Source organism: Squalius cephalus, assembly GCF_949319135.1.
Source record: "Squalius cephalus genome assembly, chromosome: 24".
Lineage (NCBI taxonomy): Eukaryota > Metazoa > Chordata > Actinopteri > Cypriniformes > Leuciscidae > Squalius > Squalius cephalus.
Window position 1 is genome coordinate 23172871 of NC_137145.1, and position 22828 is coordinate 23195698.

Here is a 22828-nt window from a genome sequence, read left to right on the forward strand (position 1 = left end):
GACACCCTTTTCCTGCATGCGGAAATTGCAGTCCTATTGGTGAAGGACGCAAAAGAGATCGTCCCTCCAGCTGAGATGGAGAAGGGTTTCTACAGCCCTTACTTCATCGTACTGAAGAAAGGCGGTGGGTTACGACCATTCCTAGACCTGTGAGTTTTGAATCGGGCCTTGCACAGACTCCGGTTAAAGATATTGACTCAGAAATGCATTCTGACATGCGTTCACCAACATGATTGGTTTGTGGCGATAGACCTGAAGGACGCATACTCTCATGTCTCGACCTTTCCTTGGCACAGACCGTTTCTTCAGTTCGCCTTCTTGGATCAGGCATATCAGTACAAGGTCCTACCTTTTGGGCTGTCCCTGTCTCCTCGCGTCTTCCCAAAAGTCCCAGAGGCCGCCCTTGCCTCGTTAAGCGAAGTGGGCATTCTCAATTATCTCGACGACTGGCTGATTCTAGTTCACTCTTGAGATCTATTGTGCACAGACAGGGACCTGGTGCTCAAACACCTCAGTTGATTGGGACTTCAGGTCAACTGAGAAAAGAGTAAGCTCTAGTCAGTGCAGAGCATCTCTTTTCTCGGGATGGAAACAGATGCGTCCAAGATGGGCTGAGCAGCTGAATGCAACAGGTGGGCACCCTCAAGTTCCTGGACAGGACCTTTTCAATGCTGGCATATCAATTGCCTCAAGTTGCTGGTGGTATTGCTGGCCCTGCGGAGGTTTCAGCCATTGATCCAAGACGAGCACGTGTTGGTCTGGACAGACAACACGCCAACGGTTTCATACAAAACCACCAGGTGAGCTCAATCATGCAGCAGACATTTTTGATGCTCCAAGGAGAGTGGAGCCCCAGGTGGTACAGCTGATCTAGAGTTGATTCAGCGAAGCACAGGTAGATCTGTTCGCTTCCCAGGAATGCTCCAATTGCCCTCTGAGGTATTCCTTGACTGAGGCCTCCCTTGGAACAGACACACTGGCACACAGCTGGCCCCAGGGTCTGTGCAAATATGCATTTCCCCAAGTGAGCCTGCTTGCACAGACGTCAGGGAGGACAAAGAACAGGTCCTGTTGGTTGCGCCGTACTGGCCTACCCGGACTTGGTTCTTGGAGCTCAGGCTCCTGATGACAGCCCCTCCCTGGCAAATTCCCCTGAGGAAGGACGGGCACAATTTGGCACCTGCACCCAGACCTCTGGAACCTCCACATCTGGCCCCTGGATGGGAAGTGGAAAACTTGAGAGGGCTATCACCAACAGTGATAGACACCATCACTCAGGCTAGAGCCCCCTCTACGAGGCAGGCCTATTCTCTGAAGTGGAGTCTATTAGCTAACTGGTGTGCTTCCCAGAAAAGGTCAAGGAAGTCCGGCTGAAGCGACCTATTCTCATTGCAAGTACTACACGGCTTACGTGGGGCGCAGGGTAGGTTATGATGTCGCGAGTGCACTAGTTACCCAGCACACGGGGGTTTTCCGACCACCATGTAACTCAGATCAGCAGTTGTGTCGTTTTCTATAACATCTTGGTTACTATTGTAACTTCCGTTCCCTGATTGAGGGAACGAGACGTGGTGTCCCTCTTGCCACAATGCTGAACTACCCTCTGAATGGCCGGGACACACTCTCGGCTCCTAAGCACAAACTTGAATAAGTGAATGCACGCCAGCTCCTTTTGTACCCGTATGTACGGGGGAGTGGCACATGCAAATTCCTCTCGCCAATTCTTATTGGCCTTTTCTGAAGTAACAGGGCTCCCAAGTGTGACCCATAGTGTCAGCATTCAACACCACGTCTTGTTCCCTCCATCAGAGAACTGAGGTTACAATAGTAACCGAGACAGTAGTCACAGGAATATAGCACATACTACCATTTAAACCGTAGGGGTCAGTAAGATTTGTTTTAAAAGAAATTAATAAGTAAGGATGCATTAAATAGATCAAAAGTGACAGTAAAGACTTTTACATGGGTGCAAAAGATTTCTATTTCAAATAAATACTGTTCTTTTGAACTTTCTATTCATCAAAGTATATTGAGTAAAAATAATGTATCACGGGTTACACAAAAATGTGAAGCTACACAACTGTTTTCAACATAGACAACAATAACAAATGTTTCTTGAGCATCAATTCATCAAATTGGAATGATTTCTGAAAGATCATGTGACACTGAAGACTGGAGTAATGATGCGGAATATTCAGCTTTGATCACAGAAATAAATTACATTTTAAAATATATTAAAATAGAAAACAGTTACTTTAAATGTGTTTTAATATTTCACTATGTAAAATATTACTGATTTACTGTTTTTTTTAATCCAACTCATATGTCTCTTTGCCTCTTGTAATTACAAAAAAAATCCTCTTTCTAAAAAACAAACAAATAATGTATGTGCATTGTGTAATGAACTCACATTGTTATTTAAACATTATTGCCCTAAAGCCAATTTTAATATGCTACTCGACTTGGCCTCTTTCCACCACAGCATTGTTATTAACCCTAGTCTCCATGTAAACTGGCGGATCATGGAGTCAGCAGTGAGTGAAGGGATGCGGATTAGCTCATTGTTTTGAAAAGTAGAACAAATGATAGCAGACCTTTGCTTGGTACTGAACAATGGCCGTGGCTGGAACCAGAGCCATAGGGGGGCCGTATCCTCAATGACTTAATAATTTCAAAGCCACAGCCATAATAAATCCAGACGTTGGAATGCCCCACATAAACAGCCAGAGAGTGGTGTTCAACCCTTGGTTGTCTCCTTCAAAAAGATTCATTTGATTCCAGGAGGTCAAAGAACCAATTACAATACATCTGTGATGGGGTTGTTGTTTTATAAGCGCTGAATCAGCGCCGGGCTGCTGTCTTAAGCTCCCCAAATATGACCAAATGTCACCAATAGTCCATATCCACAACACGTTTGTGTTGGACAAGACACTTTCATTTTCAGTGCAAGGGGGTGCTGTTTGTTTTCCAAAGTACACATTCGTTGCTTGTGCTTAACTGTTATTTTTAAGATTTGTGGTAGAAAGGATGCCTAACAAGCTCAATTTTCACCTTAAAAACCCCATAAAGTCCTATAATGACGTTTCCTTTGAATCAGGAAGTCTGGACGGGACATATTGAAAGGCTTGCCCCTTTTTTCCATTTTTGTAAAATAGTCAGTCCTAAAACCATGATTAACTGCTCATTCTAGAGAGCATTTGAAATGAAAATGAAAAGTCCAACATTAGTCACCAGAAGAGAAAAGTCACATATCTGTGAATGGAATGGCATTTTTAGATTTAGACTAGAATCTAGAAAACCTCAAAGTTAAAACACATGAGCACTAAAGCTATATATAAAAAAAATATATGAATAAAAGAAAATTTTTATTTAAGAAAAACACCACCTTGAAATAGATTAAGGGGGTGGGGGGAAGATTTGAATTTTAAACTTTTTCTCATCATAATCCATTTTTAAAGTACTTTTTTTTTAAAAAATTTACATGAAAATATATGGATTGTGCAGCTAATACTGGGAAATTCTAAATATTCCAAAAACTAAAACTAAAAAATCCTAAGTATAATTCAAAATCATTCAGATTACAGCCTCACGTCAGTGTTACAAAAACTCACGTCAGTGTTGCACGATCTGTAGCGCTTCCTTTCTCCGAGACAGTACTTCCCTCCGCCTGTCGGCCTGAAAGAGTTTGAATAAAAAAAAGACTCATGAGGTACCATCATGAGAGACAAGGAATCAATGTAAAAAATGCATCCACACACCATTCCAATCAACACCGGACAGCATCTGTACTGCATTTGCTTTTACAGAGGAAGGCAAATGGTCCAGTAACCACAATCTCTACATGCAGCACTCACACACAAGCATATTTTTCCAGATTGAAGTTTAGTGTCCTAAAGATCAGATTGGGTCATCAGATCACACACAAAGCCATATTTCAGATCTGGGTTGACTTTGCTCTTTTGTGCTGATCAGATCAGTTTAAAGATAATGTGTGTCATTTTTTTTTAACATTAAAATACTTCCTTCTATCCAAATTCAACGTGCGAAGACACATTTAAGTAAGTCATTCATAGGTTGACTTCTCATAGGGTGAAAACACTGCTAGGGCAGTAGAAATAGCAGATAAACCTGTTTGAAAACAATCATTTACATTTTTTTTAATTAGAAACAGCACCGTCATTTCGAATTTTTCAATCATGCCTTTTTAAACTCCCCTGAGGCTGTCTGATCAATGCATATGAAATTTGGTGTGAAACATCATATAGAGACCCATCTGACAAAATTTGACCAAAATAATTTTCATTTGCCAAACTATTTGACCCCTACAACAAAATACATTTTTGTGATGTCACCCATAATCACTAATCGACCTGTATATTGTAATAAACATCTGTAGCGCCCCCTTTTGACTGTTGTTGTGTGGTCAATTTTACCTACAGTTACCAAACTCTATACATGTTGTTTTCATCAAGCTGGGGAACTTTCAAAATTAAAATCATTAGCTCTGCCCAACAGGATGTTAGCCATTTTGGATTTAATGTGGATTTTTTTTTTATTTATTTTTTTATCACAGGCTATGAATTTTCAAATAGGATTCATGATTTATTGTGATTTGCACCAAACTAGGTCTATATTGCCACAAATGTTTTATATAGTTATGTAGCACAATAGTTATGCACCTCACCTTGAAATATATCCAATCCAGACTCTATCGTTTAACTGGATCTTACATGTTACAAAGTAGAATTTCTTTTCTTTTCTTTTCTTTTCTTTTCTTTTCTTTTCTTTTCTTTTCTTTTCTTTTCTTTTCTTTATCTAGCCATAGTTATTTACATCAGGTTTTAGTTTGCCCCTTGTTTCATTTATTATCTTCTCTCTTGTCTTGCTTTATCTTGTTGTGTCTTGTCTTGTTCATTGTGAGTCTTGTGTTCTCTAGACCGGGGTAGCAGTCTGTTTCTCAAGTGTCAAGCCTCTGGCTCTGTGAGCCTCTGCCTGGCAGCAAGACTGGTGCTACATCGAAGAGATCATCAAGTCTCTGGTTCCTCGTCACCATCATCCCACCTGGTGCTGCCTCACTCTCCTTGCTGTGCCCTGTCTACAGTCTTGTCAATAAAACATCACCGCTGCTCATTCTGCGTCTGGGTCCTCTCTCTCTCTTGCAGAACTGTGACAATTTCAGCCTTACATGGAGTTCCATTGTTCAAGAGCAAGATGCCCCTCAGGCCAGTGATTTCCAATTCTATAAACAATAATCCCCATAATTAATAACCGGGCCCCTAATAAGCCCCTCGAGTATCCACGTATTCTATCAAGGTTGACTTCAGTTCCATAAATGGAAATTCAGAAAACTCTTCAACCCGCAAGCAAATATGAAAAGCAGTTTCCATTTGTGTTTGTTTGACAGAGAGCTCAAGACATTTGTACTATCTCCAGTGTCTGTTCAGGTTGTTATGACCAGCAGGGCAGTATGCACTTTTTCCTCATTGCCTTATAAATACTTGATATATGTATCCAGGTCTCTCTCAGTGAACAGCTAAGCTGTTTGGCCATTTCTCAGCAGGTTATTTTAACCCTTGAGGGCAGCGTAATGAGGTTTGCCAAGCCTTAGGTGATTCTGGCCATCTTCCTCTGCTTCCCTACGTGCCGTCTGGCACCAAGAGCGGCTGGTTGTGCTGTTTTCTCAGGGCCACTCTTAATGAATGCTTTCCTGGGCAGCTTGGCTTGAAGTGCTTGGGTTTCCTTTCTCTCGGGTAGCCAGGTTTTAAGGGCCGATCATCTTACACAGGTGTTACATATTACACCGGCCACACTCCCGCCACTGTCTGCAGCGAGAGTGTGAGGATAGACATTTCCGCAACCGCCGGGAATGAAACCTAAACTCCATCTACATACAAACCTATTTTGAGCTCCTGTGGCTACCTATGAAAAGTTTGGAGAAACTGGACAAAAAACCCGGCAAAATTCGAAACTAAAAAATCATTTTGGACCAACAATCATCATTACATTTGCTTGACAAATTGAGTAAGGGTTTTCTCAACATTGCAACATTTAATATTTTAGTAAAATATTAAAACCATTTTTAATACAGTGCCTGGGATTGCTACACATATTCTTCAGTTTAAGTACACTACCAGTTATAATTAAAAAGGTTTTATTGTTTTTGAAAGAAGTCGCTTATGCTCTGCATTTATTTGATCAAAAATACTAGAATAGAGTAATAGAGTAAAAATAGAGTAATATTGTGAAATATTATTACAATTTAAAATAACTGTTTTCTATTTGAATACATTTTAAAATGTAATTTATTTTTGTGATCAAAGCTGAATTTTCAACATCATTACTCCAGTCTTCAGTGTCACATGATCCTTCAGAAATCATTCTAATATGCTGGTTCTTATAAATTGCATTTTAAATATATTAAAATAGAAAACAGTTCTTTTAAATTGTAATATTTCAAAATATTACTAATTTTACAGTACTTTGAACTATTTACATTAAGAAATTAATTAACATTGAGTAATTCATTATTCGAAACTTGACTGGTAGTGTAAACGCTAAAGGTGCGGTCATATTAGCAAAAGTTTTCAGGCAAAAAAGGTCCATTGTTTATTGTCAATAGTCAATAGTTTCCCCCACAATCCAAAAACATGCAGTATAGGTGAATTGAAAACGCTAAATTGCCCGTAGGTGTGAACGCGTGTTTGTGTGAGTCCCAAGCCGTGTAATGGGGAGGGTTGGGAAAAATCATTGCCAATAAAATGCATGGACAGTCTCTCGTGTATGGCAAGAGATGGCCATAGAATCACCAAGAGTCGGATATGACTGAAATGGTAATAGATAGTGTAGTGATATATGAAGCACAAGTCACACAGACATCACTTTCAAATCAAGCAGCTTTCTGTTGGCCAACACAGCGAATTTACACAACCAACTTTGCAAATCGAAGTCTTTCGCCCTGAAGTCAAAATTGTGTGGATTCCTATTAAAATGACTGGATTTCGCTTGAATTGAATTGAATGGTGCACATCTTTGTGCAGAAAGGTGAGACAGTAATGAGACTAGTGTGAGCAGTAGTGAGATGGACCAAATAGGGACCTGTTCAGCTTTGTTCTGGCTTACTTTGCCTACTTACGCTGGGCTGTCACAATGTCGCATGGACGAGGAGACGCCACCACCGCAGGTACGACTGCACTCGCCCCAGGTTGTCCAAGGTCCCCAGCTTCCGTCCACGCTCTGCGGCCATGTCCCAAACGCCACACATTCACCCTGATAACACCACTAACACACAGATATGGAGAAATTAGTTCTTCTAAATTTTTCCCCTCTGTCATAGCTCTCAAATCTATTGAAATCATAGGTGCCGACTTATGTTTCTGCCAGTGAGTGACCACACCCCATACCACCCACAACCCCCATCTTTCTTTCTTTTTTTATTGGAAACTTGCAAGTGCACATACACCAAAAATAAACACATCTTTATTCATTCTTCAGTCTCAGCTGGTTCCTATCCTAGCTTGTTGCGACAGAAACTTTTGACTCTCTTTTCCAGCACTTTAGACACAGTTGTTCCTTTGCGCTTAAAGAAGATAAAAGAAAATAGTCCAACGCCATGGTACAACGAGCACACTCGGGAGAGCAGCCAGAAAAATGGAGCGCAACTGGAAGAAAAAAAAACTAGAGTTTTTTCACATTTCATGGAAAGAGAGCACGATTGCATACAGAGAGGCCTTAAAACTGCTAGATCTGCTTATTTTTCAACCCTATTAAAAGAAAATAAACAAAACCCTAGGTATTTACTTGAAACAGTGGCTAAATTAATGAAAAATAAAGCTTCAACCACAGACGTTTCCAAGCAGCACAGACTAAAAACACATCTCTTTGACCTAGCATACACAACACATTATAAACTTCTATAATTCATTGTTAGGCTGCATAGTTTAGGTCAGCCGGAACCGGGAACACTCCTCATAAATCCTGATGTACTTGTTACATCTTATGAAGGATGGCGTCTACGCTAATATTAGTCTCTCTGTTTATCCCGAGGTTTACCGCAGTCCGCCGGATCCAGATCTGATGAAGGACCTGCGCCTGGACACGACGACAACACAGTCCTGAAGTGTCAACTAGTCTCTCCCCTGTGAAGGCCTCCTTCCCTTCTCTTTACCTCTGTACAGATAAAGCGTTGTCAAAATAGTTCCGGTTCACGGGGCTACTTGGAAGCGATAATTCTGTATTCTAAATTTTTAAGGCCAGACAAGTAATTTGTTTAGGTCAATTTGTAAAGAAAGACTACTCGCCAGCGCACATATATATTCAAACGCGCATACCTATAGACTAAACACGTAATACGCATGTGCACGCTGTCAGCGTTTTCACAGGTTTGCGTTTTTAAAGCTTGCACAGAGAAAAAAAAAAGAATAATAAAAAAAAAAAAAAAAAAAAAAAAAAAATATATATATATATATATATATATATATATATATATATAATTTCTTTCTTTCTTTATTTCTTTTTTTTTTCCAAGGCTTGCACATTGGAACTTATTTCAAGTTTTGCGTTCTCAAGCCACCAGGCACTGTTGTGCGAATGAGCGGGCCGGAGCGCGATAAGGGTTTTCTGTTGCAACGGATCAAAACTAACTTTAGCAGGACAATAACTTTATTCTAGAGCTGCTGTAAAGCCAAAACAATCTATGTTACTTTAATTTCCTATTATCACTGTAAAACTGCTTTTAAACAGTCCATATTGTTAAAAGTATAACTGTGTATAAATGAAGTGTATAATAGTGTATAAATGAAGGTGACTTGACTTGACTAGCCAGGGATACGGGGAAGTACTCTGGGTTCGGGCCAATGACTTAAAATGCAATTTATCATTCACAAAACTGAAAGGACAAGCGTTCCCGAATGTCAGTCAATTTTATAATTGGTTACAATGAGAATATGGAGTATATCTCATTATTTTACACGGGTGGTTGGCCATTTTGGGATCGGTGTCTATGAATTGACACTGCATTTCAACAAAAAAATTCTACAAATTCTACAAATGTCAATACAAAATCTACTGAAATGGCATTTCTGCAAACTGGTATTTCATGATTGATACGACGTATGGGTCAAATGACATGATTTTTTTTTTTCAAAATTGTAATGTAATTTTTGTATTTATTTAAAGATATATGGAAAACGTTCTTTTTACTTGATGGTTACACAACATGACATTTTAAAATGTAATAAAACATCATTAACTTTTTTTGAAAATAGAATAAAAATGTTAAAAATCAGATACCAACATGAATACCAAGAGTAGATTTAAAAACACACACACACAAAAAAAACACATGGCATATGTGTTTTAAGATAGATTTTAAACTTATTTATTTATTGTGGACACTCTTATGTTATTAACTCCAATGCCATTTGCCATTGTTCATCTGGTGAAATGCATCTTGAAATACAAGTAGTAAATAATGACAACATGTTTGAGTGAAATATTCTTTAAAACTTAAAAAAAAAATTTTGGTCCATTATTGGACATTATTAATCCATGAGCATTCCCTTGCTCATTATTACAGTTATGATTGTAATTAGTATGTCCAATAAGTTAACTGCAGCTGTCATTTGAGAGAAATCTCTTGACCAAATCTTGTATCGTGTAAACAGCGCATTCACCTACTGTCCCTAATCTGAATCTACTCCAGAATAAAAACAGACTCAAGGCATTGTAATGCGTCAGGACCACGTGAAATCTTCTCAACACTCTACCTCATAATCCATCCAACCCAGGGGACATGAGGACAAGGATTGGAGACGCTGGAAACTGTCGTCACAGTGCAACTGTGTCAGTAGGTTAAGTTCTGTCTCTTTCTCACTCTCTCCCTCTGTCTGGATGGTTGTTCTTGTTCTCAGACTCTATTTATTTCTTTCGTTCACAGACAGGAAGAACTTGGCAAGGGAAAGGCTGTGTCCTCAGCTACCAGTGTCTGAAATCAGGGTAGTGTGCTAAGACACTAGCAGGCAGGTCCAAAATAACCTCTTAAAGAATGTCTTATCTAACAGACGCTCTGAAGCCTAGTGAGCTGCCTCCGTCAGCATCATTTTAAGGTACTGTATCATATGCATGCTTTGAAAGTAAAGTATTTTGAAGTTAAAAATATTTACTTTGAATATATAAATTGTTATAATTTGACAAGACTTTCATCAGACTATTGAATGTTTAAAATGTACAAAATAAAATAATTAATTTTGATTCATATTTTAAATTGTATTCATTTAAATGTAACCCCTTCACATGTAAAGATCGTCGACGGCCCCAGATTATTGTTGTTCAACATATTTTTATAGATTTAAAAATTATATTCTTAATATTTTTATTTTTAATGTTTGAGCTTATATATCTCCATAGTAATAACAGTATGAGTAATTCTGAGTCTTGAACTGTAAACTCTCTCAAGTGTTGACTTTCTAAATATATGTTGATTATGTGTCTATTCAGAATGACTTGTGAGCAGCAACCTTTTTATTTTGGGTATGTCATTTATGCCACACTTTCCAAAATGGGGGGTGTGCAGTAAGGGGTACATTTTGAATACAGAAATTGTTTATTATAATTTGACATACCAGTCAGCAGATTATGGAATTGATACAAGAGTCACACATTTTTTAATAATCTCCCCTTTGGACATGATTGTTGGCTGATGCAGATAAAATCAAAATGAATGGTTATTGGTTGGTTTATTGGCTTGTAGTCTCAGCCTCAGACTCAACTTCCATTAGACTCAACTCAGAGACAACTTCAGACAGTTGGCTGAACATCTGATGCCTATAGCACATTTAACTGTAAACACTTTTCGATTTTCGTCATCTAGTTGGATGAATGTCTGTGAGACGTGTGTGACGTTCTTTAATGGTCCGCCTGGAAACTAATGCCGTGATGCCAAACCCCCTCATGGAAGAAGAACACTATAGTGTTTACAACTGTGAGAATGAGCGCTTACTATGATCAACTAAATGCAGGATTTTCAAAAGTATGTGAAGTTTGCGGCTCCAGTGTTGCAGTAAACTTGCACAATGTTCCTGAATTAATAATTAATTAAATGCACGCCGGTTTATTATCTTGGCCAATGAAAGCTGCGATAGAGTCCAGACCTTCTGTCGTCAGTCTGAAGGTCTGGCTACGTGAGACTAATTGGTATATCTCACTAAAAGTATATTATATATCACTATTACATATATTATTTATTACTAAAAGATTGTGAATTTTTTTTTATTTTATAAAAATAATAATAATATGCACTGATAAATGAGGGCATTTATTAAGAAAGCAAGTAGAGTACATTTTTATTTCATGTTGTCACATCACATGACAAAAAAGGGGAAGAGAGTCCTAAGTAGCAGATCAAGAATGAATTCTGCCTTATAATGGGCGGCTTTTTGGCATTGTGCTTCCTGCAGTGTTCGACAGCCATTCTTTACGATGTGACAAATTCATTATCAGTGCTGATGGTGGAAAGCACATTCAGTAGCATGTGTGGTCACTCCTTTTTCTCTGCCTTTCCATTTCTCGTCTTTCTGGAGCTGGCAGGGCCTCCACTCCATTACACGCTGGGTGAGAAATGGCTGACATTCGTATTCCTTTGATGCTGACCCAGCCAGGGGCAGACATAAGTACGCCACCCGCTAAAAAAAAACAGCGGCTCAACCTGGGGCTCGCTGCTTGTCCAAGACAACGCACAAGAGCTTGGCAGTAAATAGATCCATTGAGCGAATGGTAACAAAGATCGACAGCTCGTGGTCCTCTTCCATTCTTCCTCTTGAGCCATCCTACGAGCGAGGACAATGGCCACCCTAATCTTTGTTAAAACTGTCTCTCTAACCTGGCCCGGCAGAAAACTGATGACCCAAACGCTGCTTGCATGAGTGAACACTGGGAATAGGCTTTCTTATTCCCATATCTGGTACAATGAGAGCATGGCCAGACGCCATACCCGGAGCCATGAGGAGTCCGTTTCCCATTACCTGCCATTTCATAACCATTCCCATTGCATAAAATTTTCCCCCTTATGGCACACTGACTTACCCCCTTTTCAATGGTGCTGGTCTGGCACAGGGTTCCTTCTGCGGCGGGGATACTGTTGGTGACACAGCGATTACTTTTGCTAAGGCACCAGAGCTCTCTACACACTTCCTAGGAAAGAAGGCAAAAGCAAGTTGGTCAGAATATATAAATTTCCAAGAGAGACCAGAAAAAAATGGAAACAAGATTAGCATTGTGCAGTGGGCTGGCTTCCACAGCAGGCTTTTTAGAGACCCAATGAAATCGCTTCTTTCTTGCGTTGACATACCTATTGAAACAAGATGTTTGGGTGGGGCATACTGAAAGGATACTCCCCCTTTTAATAGCCAATAGGCTGTAGTTACGTCACTGCTACATGAACATGCTACGTTCTAGTCAGTGGCAGGTGGTTTTCGTGGAGGAGACATACTTATTCTAAAAAGAATTTGATTGGACAAAATCTGATTTGACATGACAAATTATGCGTTATACAGTAAGCAAAAACAGTTCCCTTTCATAGAGCAACTCAACACTGAATCTTGGATTGACACTATGGGGAACGCCATAGCGTGATTGGTGATGGCGTCTGAAGCATGTGCTACGGGTGGAACGGTTCATGAAAAAAATCTGAACTGTTCAATTCACGATTTGAGACACGTGTGTATTGTTTGGGTCCGGCCACGCGCAGCGTAACTTGTTTTTTATCAATGTTAGGAGTGTCGAGTGCTGCAGTTCAGCAGGTCAACTTCACCAAGGCACCGACAGTATCGTTTGCACGTGTTGCTTATGCTAATGGAAACACTGCCAATATGTTAGCTCATCTGTGGAGACATCACCCCAGTGTGTCAACTGACAGCGAAAGAAAGAGAAAGTCGGGTAGGAAAGAACAACTGTCACGTAGAGACTAAAGAAACTCAGGGAGGACTCAATTGCAAAAGGAAATAAATGTTTATTTACAAAAGAGAAAACAAAACACAAAACAAAACCCACAAAGGGGAAAACATAACTAAATACAAAACAACAACTTCAAAAAGGAACATACCAAACGGGTCACGGGAGAACAGGAGAACATTACAAGACAACGAACCAGCACAAGACTACAAACACAAGGAGGCTAAATAGGGGAACAAACAAAGGAGGGTAACGAACACAACAGGTGGGGCGAATTAACCAATAACTGGATAACAAGATGGGAGGGGCTAAACGACAGACACGAGCACATGGCTCAAAACAATAAAACACCCAAGTGCATGACAAGACAGGACAGGCATGTGACATAACCCCCTCCTTAAGGAGCGGCTACCAGACGCTCCACTAGGACAGGAGGGACGGACCAGGGCGGGACGGGAGGGACGGACCAGGGCGGGACGGGAGGGACGGACCAGGGCGGGACGAGAGGGACGGACCAGGGCGGGACGGACCAGGGCGGGACGGGAGGGAGAGACCAGGGCGGGACGGGAGGAACAGACCGTCCATCGGGCGGCCAGGGCGGAGACTTTCCCTCGGGCGGCCAGGGCGGAGACTTTCCCTCGGGCGGCCAGGGCGGAGACTTTCCCTCGGGCGGCCAGGGCGGAGACTTTCCCTCGGGCGGCCAGGGCGGAGACTTTCCCTCGGGCGGCCAGGGCGGAGACGACCCTTCGGGCAGCCAGGGTTCAGGAACTGGAACCACCGGCTTGGGCACTGGAACAGACACCACTGGCTCAGGCACTGGAACTGGCACTAGAACTGGCACCACCGGCTCGGGCACTGGAACGGGCACTGGAACTGGCACCACCGGCTCGGGCACTGGAACTGGCACCACCGGCTCGGGCACTGGAACCACCGGCTCGGGCACTGGAACTGGCACGGGCACTGGAACTGGCACCATCGGCTCGGGCACTGGAACTGGCACCACCGGCTCGGGCACTGGAACTGGCACCACCGGCTCGGGCACTGGAACTGGCACCACCGGCTCGGGCACTGGAACGGGCACGGGCACTGGAACTGGCACCACCGGCTCGGGCACTGGAACTGGCACCACCGGCTCGGGCACTGGAACTGGCACCAACGGCTCGGGCACTGGAACTGGCACCAACGGCTCGGGCACTGGAACTGGCACCACCGGCTCGGGCACTGGAACTGGCACCACCGGCTCGGGCACTGGAACTGGCACCACCGGCTCGGGCACTGGAACTGGCCCCACCGGCTCGGGCACTGGAACTGGCCCCACCGGCTCAGGTTCAGGAACAGACACAGACACTGGCTCCGGCTCAGGAACTGGAACAGACACAGACACAGGCTCAGGAACAGACACTGGCTCCGGCTCAGGAACAGACACTGGCCCCGGCTCAGGAACAGACACTGGCCCCGGCTCAGGAACAGACACTGGCCCCGGCTCAGGAACAGACACTGGCCCCGGCTCAGGAACAGACACTGGCCCCGGCTCAGGAACAGACACTGGCCCCGGCTCAGGAACAGACACTGGCCCCGGCTCAGGAACAGACACTGGCCCCGGCTCAGGAACAGACACTGGCCCCGGCTCAGGAACAGACACTGGCCCCGGCTCAGGAACAGACACTGGCCCCGGCTCAGGAACAGACACTGGCCCCGGCTCAGGAACAGACACTGGCCCCGGCTCAGGAACAGACACTGGCCCCGGCTCAGGAACAGACACTGGCCCCGGCTCAGGAACAGACACTGGCCCCGGCTCAGGAACAGACACCACCGGCTCAGGAACAGACACCACCGGCTCAGGAACAGACACCACCGGCTCAGGAACAGACACCACCGGCTCAGGAACAGACACCACCGGCTCAGGAACAGACACCACCGGCTCAGGAACAGACACCACCGGCTCAAGTGTGTGCGTAGCCCACACACACCACATGGCTGTGGCCATAATGGCCAGTGTCGCGGTCACTGAGGGCTCAGGCTCAGGAACAGACACCACCGGCTCAGACACAGGCTCGACGGTGGCCATCTTGTCAGGGGACACAGGCTCAGCAGGCGTGACGTGAACAGGCTCGGCGGCGGCCATCTTGTCCGAAGACACAGGCTCGGCAGGCGTGACGTGAACAGGCTCGGCGGCGGCCATCTTGTCCGAAGACACAGGCTCGGCAGGCGTGACGTGAACAGGCTCGGCGGCGGCCATCTTGTCCGAAGACACAGGCTCGGCAGGCGTGACGTGAACAGGCTCGGCGGCGGCCATCTTGTCCGAAGACACAGGCTCGGCAGGCGTGACGTGAACAGGCTCGGCGGCGGCCATCTTGTCCGAAGACACAGGCTCGGCGGCAGTGACGACCATCTTGTCCGAAGACATAGGCTCAGGAACAGTCTCTGGCTGGGCAGACGTGACGTGAACAGTCTCTGGCTGGGCAGACGTGACGTGAACAGTCTCTGGCTGGGCAGACGTGACGTGAACAGTCTCTGGCTGGGCAGACGTGACGTGAACAGTCTCTGGCTGGGCAGACGTGACGTGAACAGTCTCTGGCTGGGCAGACGTGACGTGAACAGTCTCTGGCTGGGCAGACGTGACCTGAACAGGCTCTGGCTGGACAGACTTGACCTTCCTCCTTCTCCGCCTACGACGGCAAGGCGGTAGCACCGAGCCCACCGCCTTAGGGGAAGTTCCACTCACCAGCTCAGGTGTGTTGGTAATCTTCTCAGGAGACCCAGACGTGACTGCTGTATCCCACTGACTCCGATGCTCAAGGTATCTGGAAAAACCCCAAAAGTCCAGGATTTCCAGACCCTTCATTTCCCACCCCGGCAATGGGTCATCAAGACAGGAATTAAAAATTTCTTTTAATGCTGCCTCATTGTATCCCATACCTCTTGATAGAGTCCAAAAAAATTGAGCTAGTCCACCCACCGACTGTCCCTGTTGGCGTAATGATGTTAGATTACTGAGTCGTCCCCTCCTCTCTTCATTGGTGGTAGGGGAACAGATTCGGAAACCTGTACTGCTGGATCTAAACATACTTCCTTTTGCTGAGTCCTCGAAATGGCTGGTTCGTTCTGTCACGTAGAGACTAAAGAAACTCAGGGAGGACTCAATTGCAAAAGGAAATAAATGTTTATTTACAAAAGAGAAAACAAAACACAAAACAAAACCCACAAAGGGGAAAACATAACTAAATACAAAACAACAACTTCAAAAAGGAACATACCAAACGGGTCACGGGAGAACAGGAGAACATTACAAGACAACGAACCAGCACAAGACTACAAACACAAGGAGGCTAAATAGGGGAACAAACAAAGGAGGGTAACGAACACAACAGGTGGGGCGAATTAACCAATAACTGGATAACAAGATGGGAGGGGCTAAACGACAGACACGAGCACATGGCTCAAAACAATAAAACACCCAAGTGCATGACAAGACAGGACAGGCATGTGACAACAACTTCTACTACCCAAAGCATTTAAACAACACTGTAATAAATGTAGGCACTGACAGTGACAAGAAAGCCTATTCTTTAAATTTGACAATAAGGGTTTTTGTTCCCAGCTACAATTAGTTTAAGGCCAACAGTTGTAAACTTTTTTACAAATAAATGAAAAGCCTTGCTGTATCAGAATCTCACAGATTTAATTTATGATTGTCAGTGTCACAATAATGTGTCTATTCCTAAAATCAAGCTGCCTCATTCTTTCAGTTTTTTTATTACATGACCTTGAGAATAACTTATTTTTTAAATACTGTAAATGGTAGATTATAAGGCTATATATTTTATGCTGATGTATGGTATTTCTAAAGTGGTAACAAGAAAAAAAACATTAACAATGTATACCGAATCTAACCGAAAACCGTGACCACAGAGCCGTGATACAAACCGTTCCGAGGATTTTGTGAACCGCTCCACCCCAACATGTGCCATATAGCATCCCTTCTTTTTACTGGGCACCTTATCGAGTGATGGGAGTCTTTGGATCCTGGACGAGTCCAGGCAGGGTGAGAGCACTTTCCCCAATTGCTTTGGGATAGTGTAGCTGAAGCTCCCCTGTGGTTCCCTAGGGGTTGAGTATTTAGGGTCAAGGATAGTGAGAAACAATATTTCTAGCAGTTCACGTATATGCTCCCTCTGGAGGTAGTGGTGGGCCAAGCCAAGGTCGCAGTTTAAAGCGTTCTCCCTAGGCAAGTATTCCCTATAGGCTGTGTCAAATAAAAAGAAATTTACCTAGCTTAACCTTAGTGCTCTGCTCTTAGACCTCATGTGGCTAATTCCTGGCCCGCAAGGAAGGGAGGAAGGTTGTAAAGGCCAGGACTTTCCTTGTCCCAGAGCAGAGAAGCTTGGATAATGGCCAAGGGAATATTACCACTTGACAGACTTGCTTTTACCCATAAATAGAGCTGTCAATAGAGTAAACATTTTAATTATGATTAATCGTACCCTTTAGTTGAAATACAGAACAGGACCACATGGAGATTAAATAATGAATCCAATAACCTGACTGCAATACCAACTACATTACACAGATCCATTCAGAATTACTTAACACAGCAACATACACATGGCAAATCAAAACATTAACCTGAATGTGCGTGGAAACAACCTGAATGTAGTGAAATGTGTCTGTGAGTAAATACAATGTGCCATCAGTGCATCGAGAGCGTGCATTCATATAATGGACTCATGGATGCTTACTGCACGACTCCTGTATGTCACCGCAATCGTTTTTTACCTTGATTGCAATTCTCATCCATCAAAACTTTACTAGCAAGACGCTGGTTTGCTTTATCAAGCCGGGAAATGTAGTTTGCACATCATCTGGCCATATAGCGGTGGGATGTTTTGACGTTAAATGCGTTATTTGCATACATTTTTTTAACACGTTAAGAATTTTGAGTAAATTGAATGCGTTAATGCATTAACGTTGACAACCCTACCCATAATTCACTGTATATGACTCAAATTCACAGCATTTACCAATGTAAAGCTGCTTGGTTCGGAAATGATCAGTAAGCGGTGCTTCATGGACATTGGACCTTCTTTTGCATGCAAAATTTAGCCAAAGTTTTGCTAATGTAAGTATCTAAGCTTTTTTGTTGCTCATCAAGTTAAGTTTCAAAATCAGTAGAACTCCCTAAAATTTACATAACGCACATCACAGCTGGAAATGGGTTAAAAAAGTATTGGCATAGTGAGGATGAATTGCGAGAACTGCCTTATAAGTAGCTGACCAAAGGGCTAACTTCCATGTGCTCTGAAGGAACTATGCTGGGGCCTGAAGTTTGAACATAGGAAGATAGCGTAGCTTTGTAGAACCCTGCATTGTATTTCCCAATAAAGTGCACAAAGTCCCTTTAAAGCTTGAACTTCACAGGATTTACAGGACAGAGAAGTGCCCCCATGAAAAAGACTTATGATAGGGAGCACCGCCACTGACCCCGGGTCAGTAAATAAGACTCAGCTGGCCAGCCCATCCAGATTAAATAAAGCAGCAAACTGCCACTCTCAGGTTGCAAAAGCTCCACCTCTGCAGCTGGTTTTAATAAGGTTTCCTGCTGGCTCATTCAAGATGCTCATGCTGAGAGGGTCAGAGGGGTAGGCTTGACCAGCAAGACTCAGGCACTGACGGGCTTATACTGGGAGTGCAGGGTAGCATAAAAATTGGCCTACTTCACTAAGACCAAAGTAATTACTATCAAACTTTTTTTAGAATTTTCAGAGCCACTTCTGGTATGAATTTGACAGATGGCATTCTAGTAAAACTACTAAACGAGTAAAATTGACTAACATCAATTTATATGACAGAGTCAGGTGCAAGATATAATGTAATATTATGCATATGCTGTGCATATATCTGATTAATCACATAGGTGTATGATGTTTGAGTTCATTAACCACCCATGCAAAGAGGTCAAATAGTCAAATAACCAGCTGAAGGTGAACATGCCACAAAAACTATACAATTATTTAATGTCTTGAAGTGAGGAAATGTTATGACATCATATGCAAAACATGGGTGACATCAGCATAAAAGTTGTCACAAGTTTACTTGTCCATATCCAGCCTCCAGCGTCAATATGACCCAGTAACATTGAAATTGCCGAACCCACTTTACCATACTAGGTGCTCTCCACTGCCACTAAATATTTTTTTATGATGTTCCCATATTCCATGGTGATAATCTCCCCATATGCAATTCTAATTAATTGATGGTTAAATAAACAGAAGGATAAAGTCTATTGCCTCCCACATCCTCCCTAGTCACAAGATCCAAACACCACTGATCTGATTAAGAAATAGATTTCCACTGCCTTTGTCCTAAAGACACAATAGGTTCAATGTTTTTTTCCCACACCATTCAGGATGTGTATGACAGCATTCCAAGAAGGATTGAAGGCAAAAGGTGGTTGTGCACCTTATTAGGTCTTTGATATTAATATATTTTTAGGTTTCAAATTTTTCGTCCACCCCCCTGGGTGTGTGTTTATCTCTCCGTAACAGTTTTTCCAAAACAAATTCAAACCTCTGGTTCGCTGGTGTGGTTATAATTCTCCAAAGGCATGTATAAAACAGATGGTTGGCAGAAAAAAAAAGATTGTCAGAATCCACTAACACTACACGCTGTATTAAACTTGAGCCAAGGGAATGCAAGACTTTTTTTCTTTACATGACCGTCTTCCATGCTGATCTATACCACAGTTATGAGCTTAAGAGAGAAATTACAGGGTTCTCTTTTTGGCATGCGTTCATCCACTGTCGGATATATCTCTCAATGAAACAAAAGAACTCTGTAATCTCTGGTAATTTAATTCTTTTCTGGTGTAGAAAGCAAAGCCGCATATTTGTACTAAGCAGAGCGCCATCTCTTATTGATCATTAATTTTCCTGGCTTGCTTCAAGCTCTTTTTTCCCCCCTGTGTCAGTTTATTTGCTTAAGTTTGTTATTCTTTGGGTAAAATCATTATCATTTCCAAAAGTCTGGGGATTCGGCAGGAAAAGAAACAAACCTCAAGTATGGACTTTCTCTGAAAGATATGTGGCCCGACTTCAAACGGTCCTCGGCAAAGCTCGTTTCAGGTGCTGATAAAACAACAATCTTTAATTTCGACAACATGAATGGCATCATGTGACATACTACAAGAAAGTATCAACTTGGCAGCCTCCCTTCTAGCCCTCAAAGGAAGTGAAAATAATCTCAGCTGATTGCTATCACCTGTGTTTCTTAAAGCTTCCAAAGGTTCTCCACAATCAGGGCAAGTGTTACAAAAACTTAAACTCGATATATTTTTTACAAGTCCAAATGAGACACCACAGCACTCACTCACAGCACGTTTTCCCCCTCACTGCTCTGTACATCAGAGAGCTCTTCTTGTAATGTTGCCTGCTGAACAAATCATGTCCTTTGGCTAGTCTCCTCTGGGTCAGTGGTAAAAATAACTGCTTGACCTCCGGCTTCATGTCTCCTCAGAGCTCTTTAAGTAGCTGTCTTGCTCTCTATGTCCAAACCGCCTTCTGAATCGTCCAGTGTTATTAAAATCAGCTCTTGGATTTAATACATATGCAGCAGGTTCTGACCTCACAGGTAAAGCATCAAGAATGTAGCAAATATCTGATGTGTTCACATTATATTGCTGTGTCCTGGCATTTTCTAGCAAAGAACACTTGGTTAGGACAAAAATTCGTATTTACATTGAATATTTAGCGCTTTTCGCTTTATTGCATTGGTTGCAGTTAGGCGATGTCTCAGTAACATATTTTAAACGTTCTTGAAACAGCACCTAAAAAAGTAATCCAAACAAAATGCTTTTGGTATGTTTTGAAAACACCTACTTGGTAAGTTTCTTTAAATAGCTCAAAATGTCAATATAATGTGTTTTAACGATGAAAACAAAACCAGCTTTTAAAATAATGCAATCTGTACATTTGAATGAAGCATTTCAAAGACAATAAAAATACCAAAATTCATCAAGTCCATAAATGAGGTTTTATTAACAAAGTTCGGGAGGAGCACGTTCAGATAATTAACACAAGTGGAGAGCACTCAGCAATCAATGGTAAGAGGTATATATACACTCAGCAGTCTCACCTCAATCCATTGACAGTTTTGCAGTATCCCCCTACCACCCCTTCTCCACACTTCTAGTCCTAAAACATTTACATATGGGGGTAGTACTCTGGGTTCGGGCCGAACTCCGAGCTCGGAGCCCGAACTCCGAGCTCGGAGCCCTCCCTCCGGACAGCACGCCAAATACGCATTAAACTTTACCCCCTCAAATTGTATGTAAGTGTGAACTCGTGAAGCTGCTTACAAACAGACTTCACCCATTGTTGGCATCGATTTGGGATATTTACCACAACAACCAAATATTTAACTTAAATCTGCAGTCTGTAGTTTTTCCTCTTTGTTGCCATCTCTGTTCGAAATCTGCAATTGCAGTTATTCGCGGAATTATCAACTTTACGTGGATTGTGTTTTGAGGAGAATGTGCGGCTGTCAGTCACCGCAGTGGTGTGGATACTGTCATTCAGAATCACAGATTCTACTTTTTGGAAGTATGACCAACATAATAATTTTTCCCCGGAAAATGTTATTTGAGCAAGTAAGTAACATCCACTTTTGTTCTGATCAACTAAGGACTGCATTAAAACTGCATTAAATAGCGCTGATTAAATCTACGTCAAACCGTTCAAATTATACTTTGTTCTTAAATTATTAATGTTAACAACATCAGCATTGCGTGACTACATTTAATGCCCTTCAGATATTTATCCTTGTTTTCGCATGGGCCCGGTTGCAGTCTCTTTTTTTTTCTGTAGCCACTCTGAAGTCTGAAGTCTTTTGCATTTTACAACGGGTGAATCTCCAGTTGTCACTGGCGATTGTCATTTGAACCTTTCTGGATCCGCCATCAAATTGATACGTTTATATCAAGTGCTGTGAGAAAAGGCTATAAATCTCCACCTCCAACATCCTCACACAATATAGCCTACTAGCCGGGACACCTTCTTTATGGGTACAGATGTGACGTAATGACGCAAAGACATACTCGAATTTCCCGTGGAAATCCACCAGTACCACTGGAATTAAAAACATTATTACAAGCTTACCGTTTTGAATCGAGCTAAGGCAAGCATATAGTTTTGAACACTGGCTGGTTATGTACTTGCTCAAAAATTTATTTTGGATAATTTTTAACCCAAAAAAGTTATGGAATGCAGCTTTTAGTAATTCTAAAATTTTTATTATTCATTCACTACCCTCCTCCTCATTCATTTTTTAAAGTTAGACATTAACCTTCTTAGTATTCCTCAATAAATGAATTCTAAACAATATAACAGGAAAAAATAATACAATTATAAAAGAATGCCTGTTTTCCCATTCATTTTTTGTACAAAACTGTATAGGGTCGCTAACGACCCGAGGTGTGTAACAGTTTAAGTATATTTTTTCTGCACAACAATAATTGAGTCTTTGATGACTAAATAAGTGGAATTCATCTTTACTCCACAAGCTGGCAATGTCTGATACACAATGATGAAGTGTCGTTTCACTCACAGTTACCGCAGGCAGAAAACAAAAGAATAGGAAGGATCATCAGCAAAACTTTAAATGGCTCAACAATATTAGTGTCACTGACACTTTATGGTGGATCTGGTGAAGAAGCTGTCAGTGATGTATTCATTTTGATGTTTAAGATGTTGGAAATGATAGTTTTGAGAATATGTTTGAGATTGCGAATATTAGCCAGATGCTGAATGTACTGGGAAATGAGCTCTGACGAGGACAGTGATGATGGTAAGGATCTGCTCAAACTGAACCCTTCCGAGCTCAAAAGGTA

The 22828-nt window shown here is 42.3% G+C and overlaps 1 protein-coding gene across 2 annotated transcripts in view; it reads right to left on the minus strand.

The window, feature by feature from the left end:
- Window positions 1-22828, minus strand: part of adamts6 (ADAM metallopeptidase with thrombospondin type 1 motif, 6) — an 85526-nt gene that overhangs the window by 29599 nt on the left and 33099 nt on the right. For both annotated transcript variants that reach the window (XM_079861868.1, XM_079861869.1), the window contains 3 exons: window positions 12079-12186; window positions 7133-7278; window positions 3612-3675 (listed from right to left, as the gene is read on the minus strand). In XM_079861868.1, coding sequence (XP_079717994.1) covers window positions 3612-3675; window positions 7133-7278; window positions 12079-12186 — 318 coding nt within the window. The remainder of the gene's footprint in view (window positions 1-3611; window positions 3676-7132; window positions 7279-12078; window positions 12187-22828) is intronic.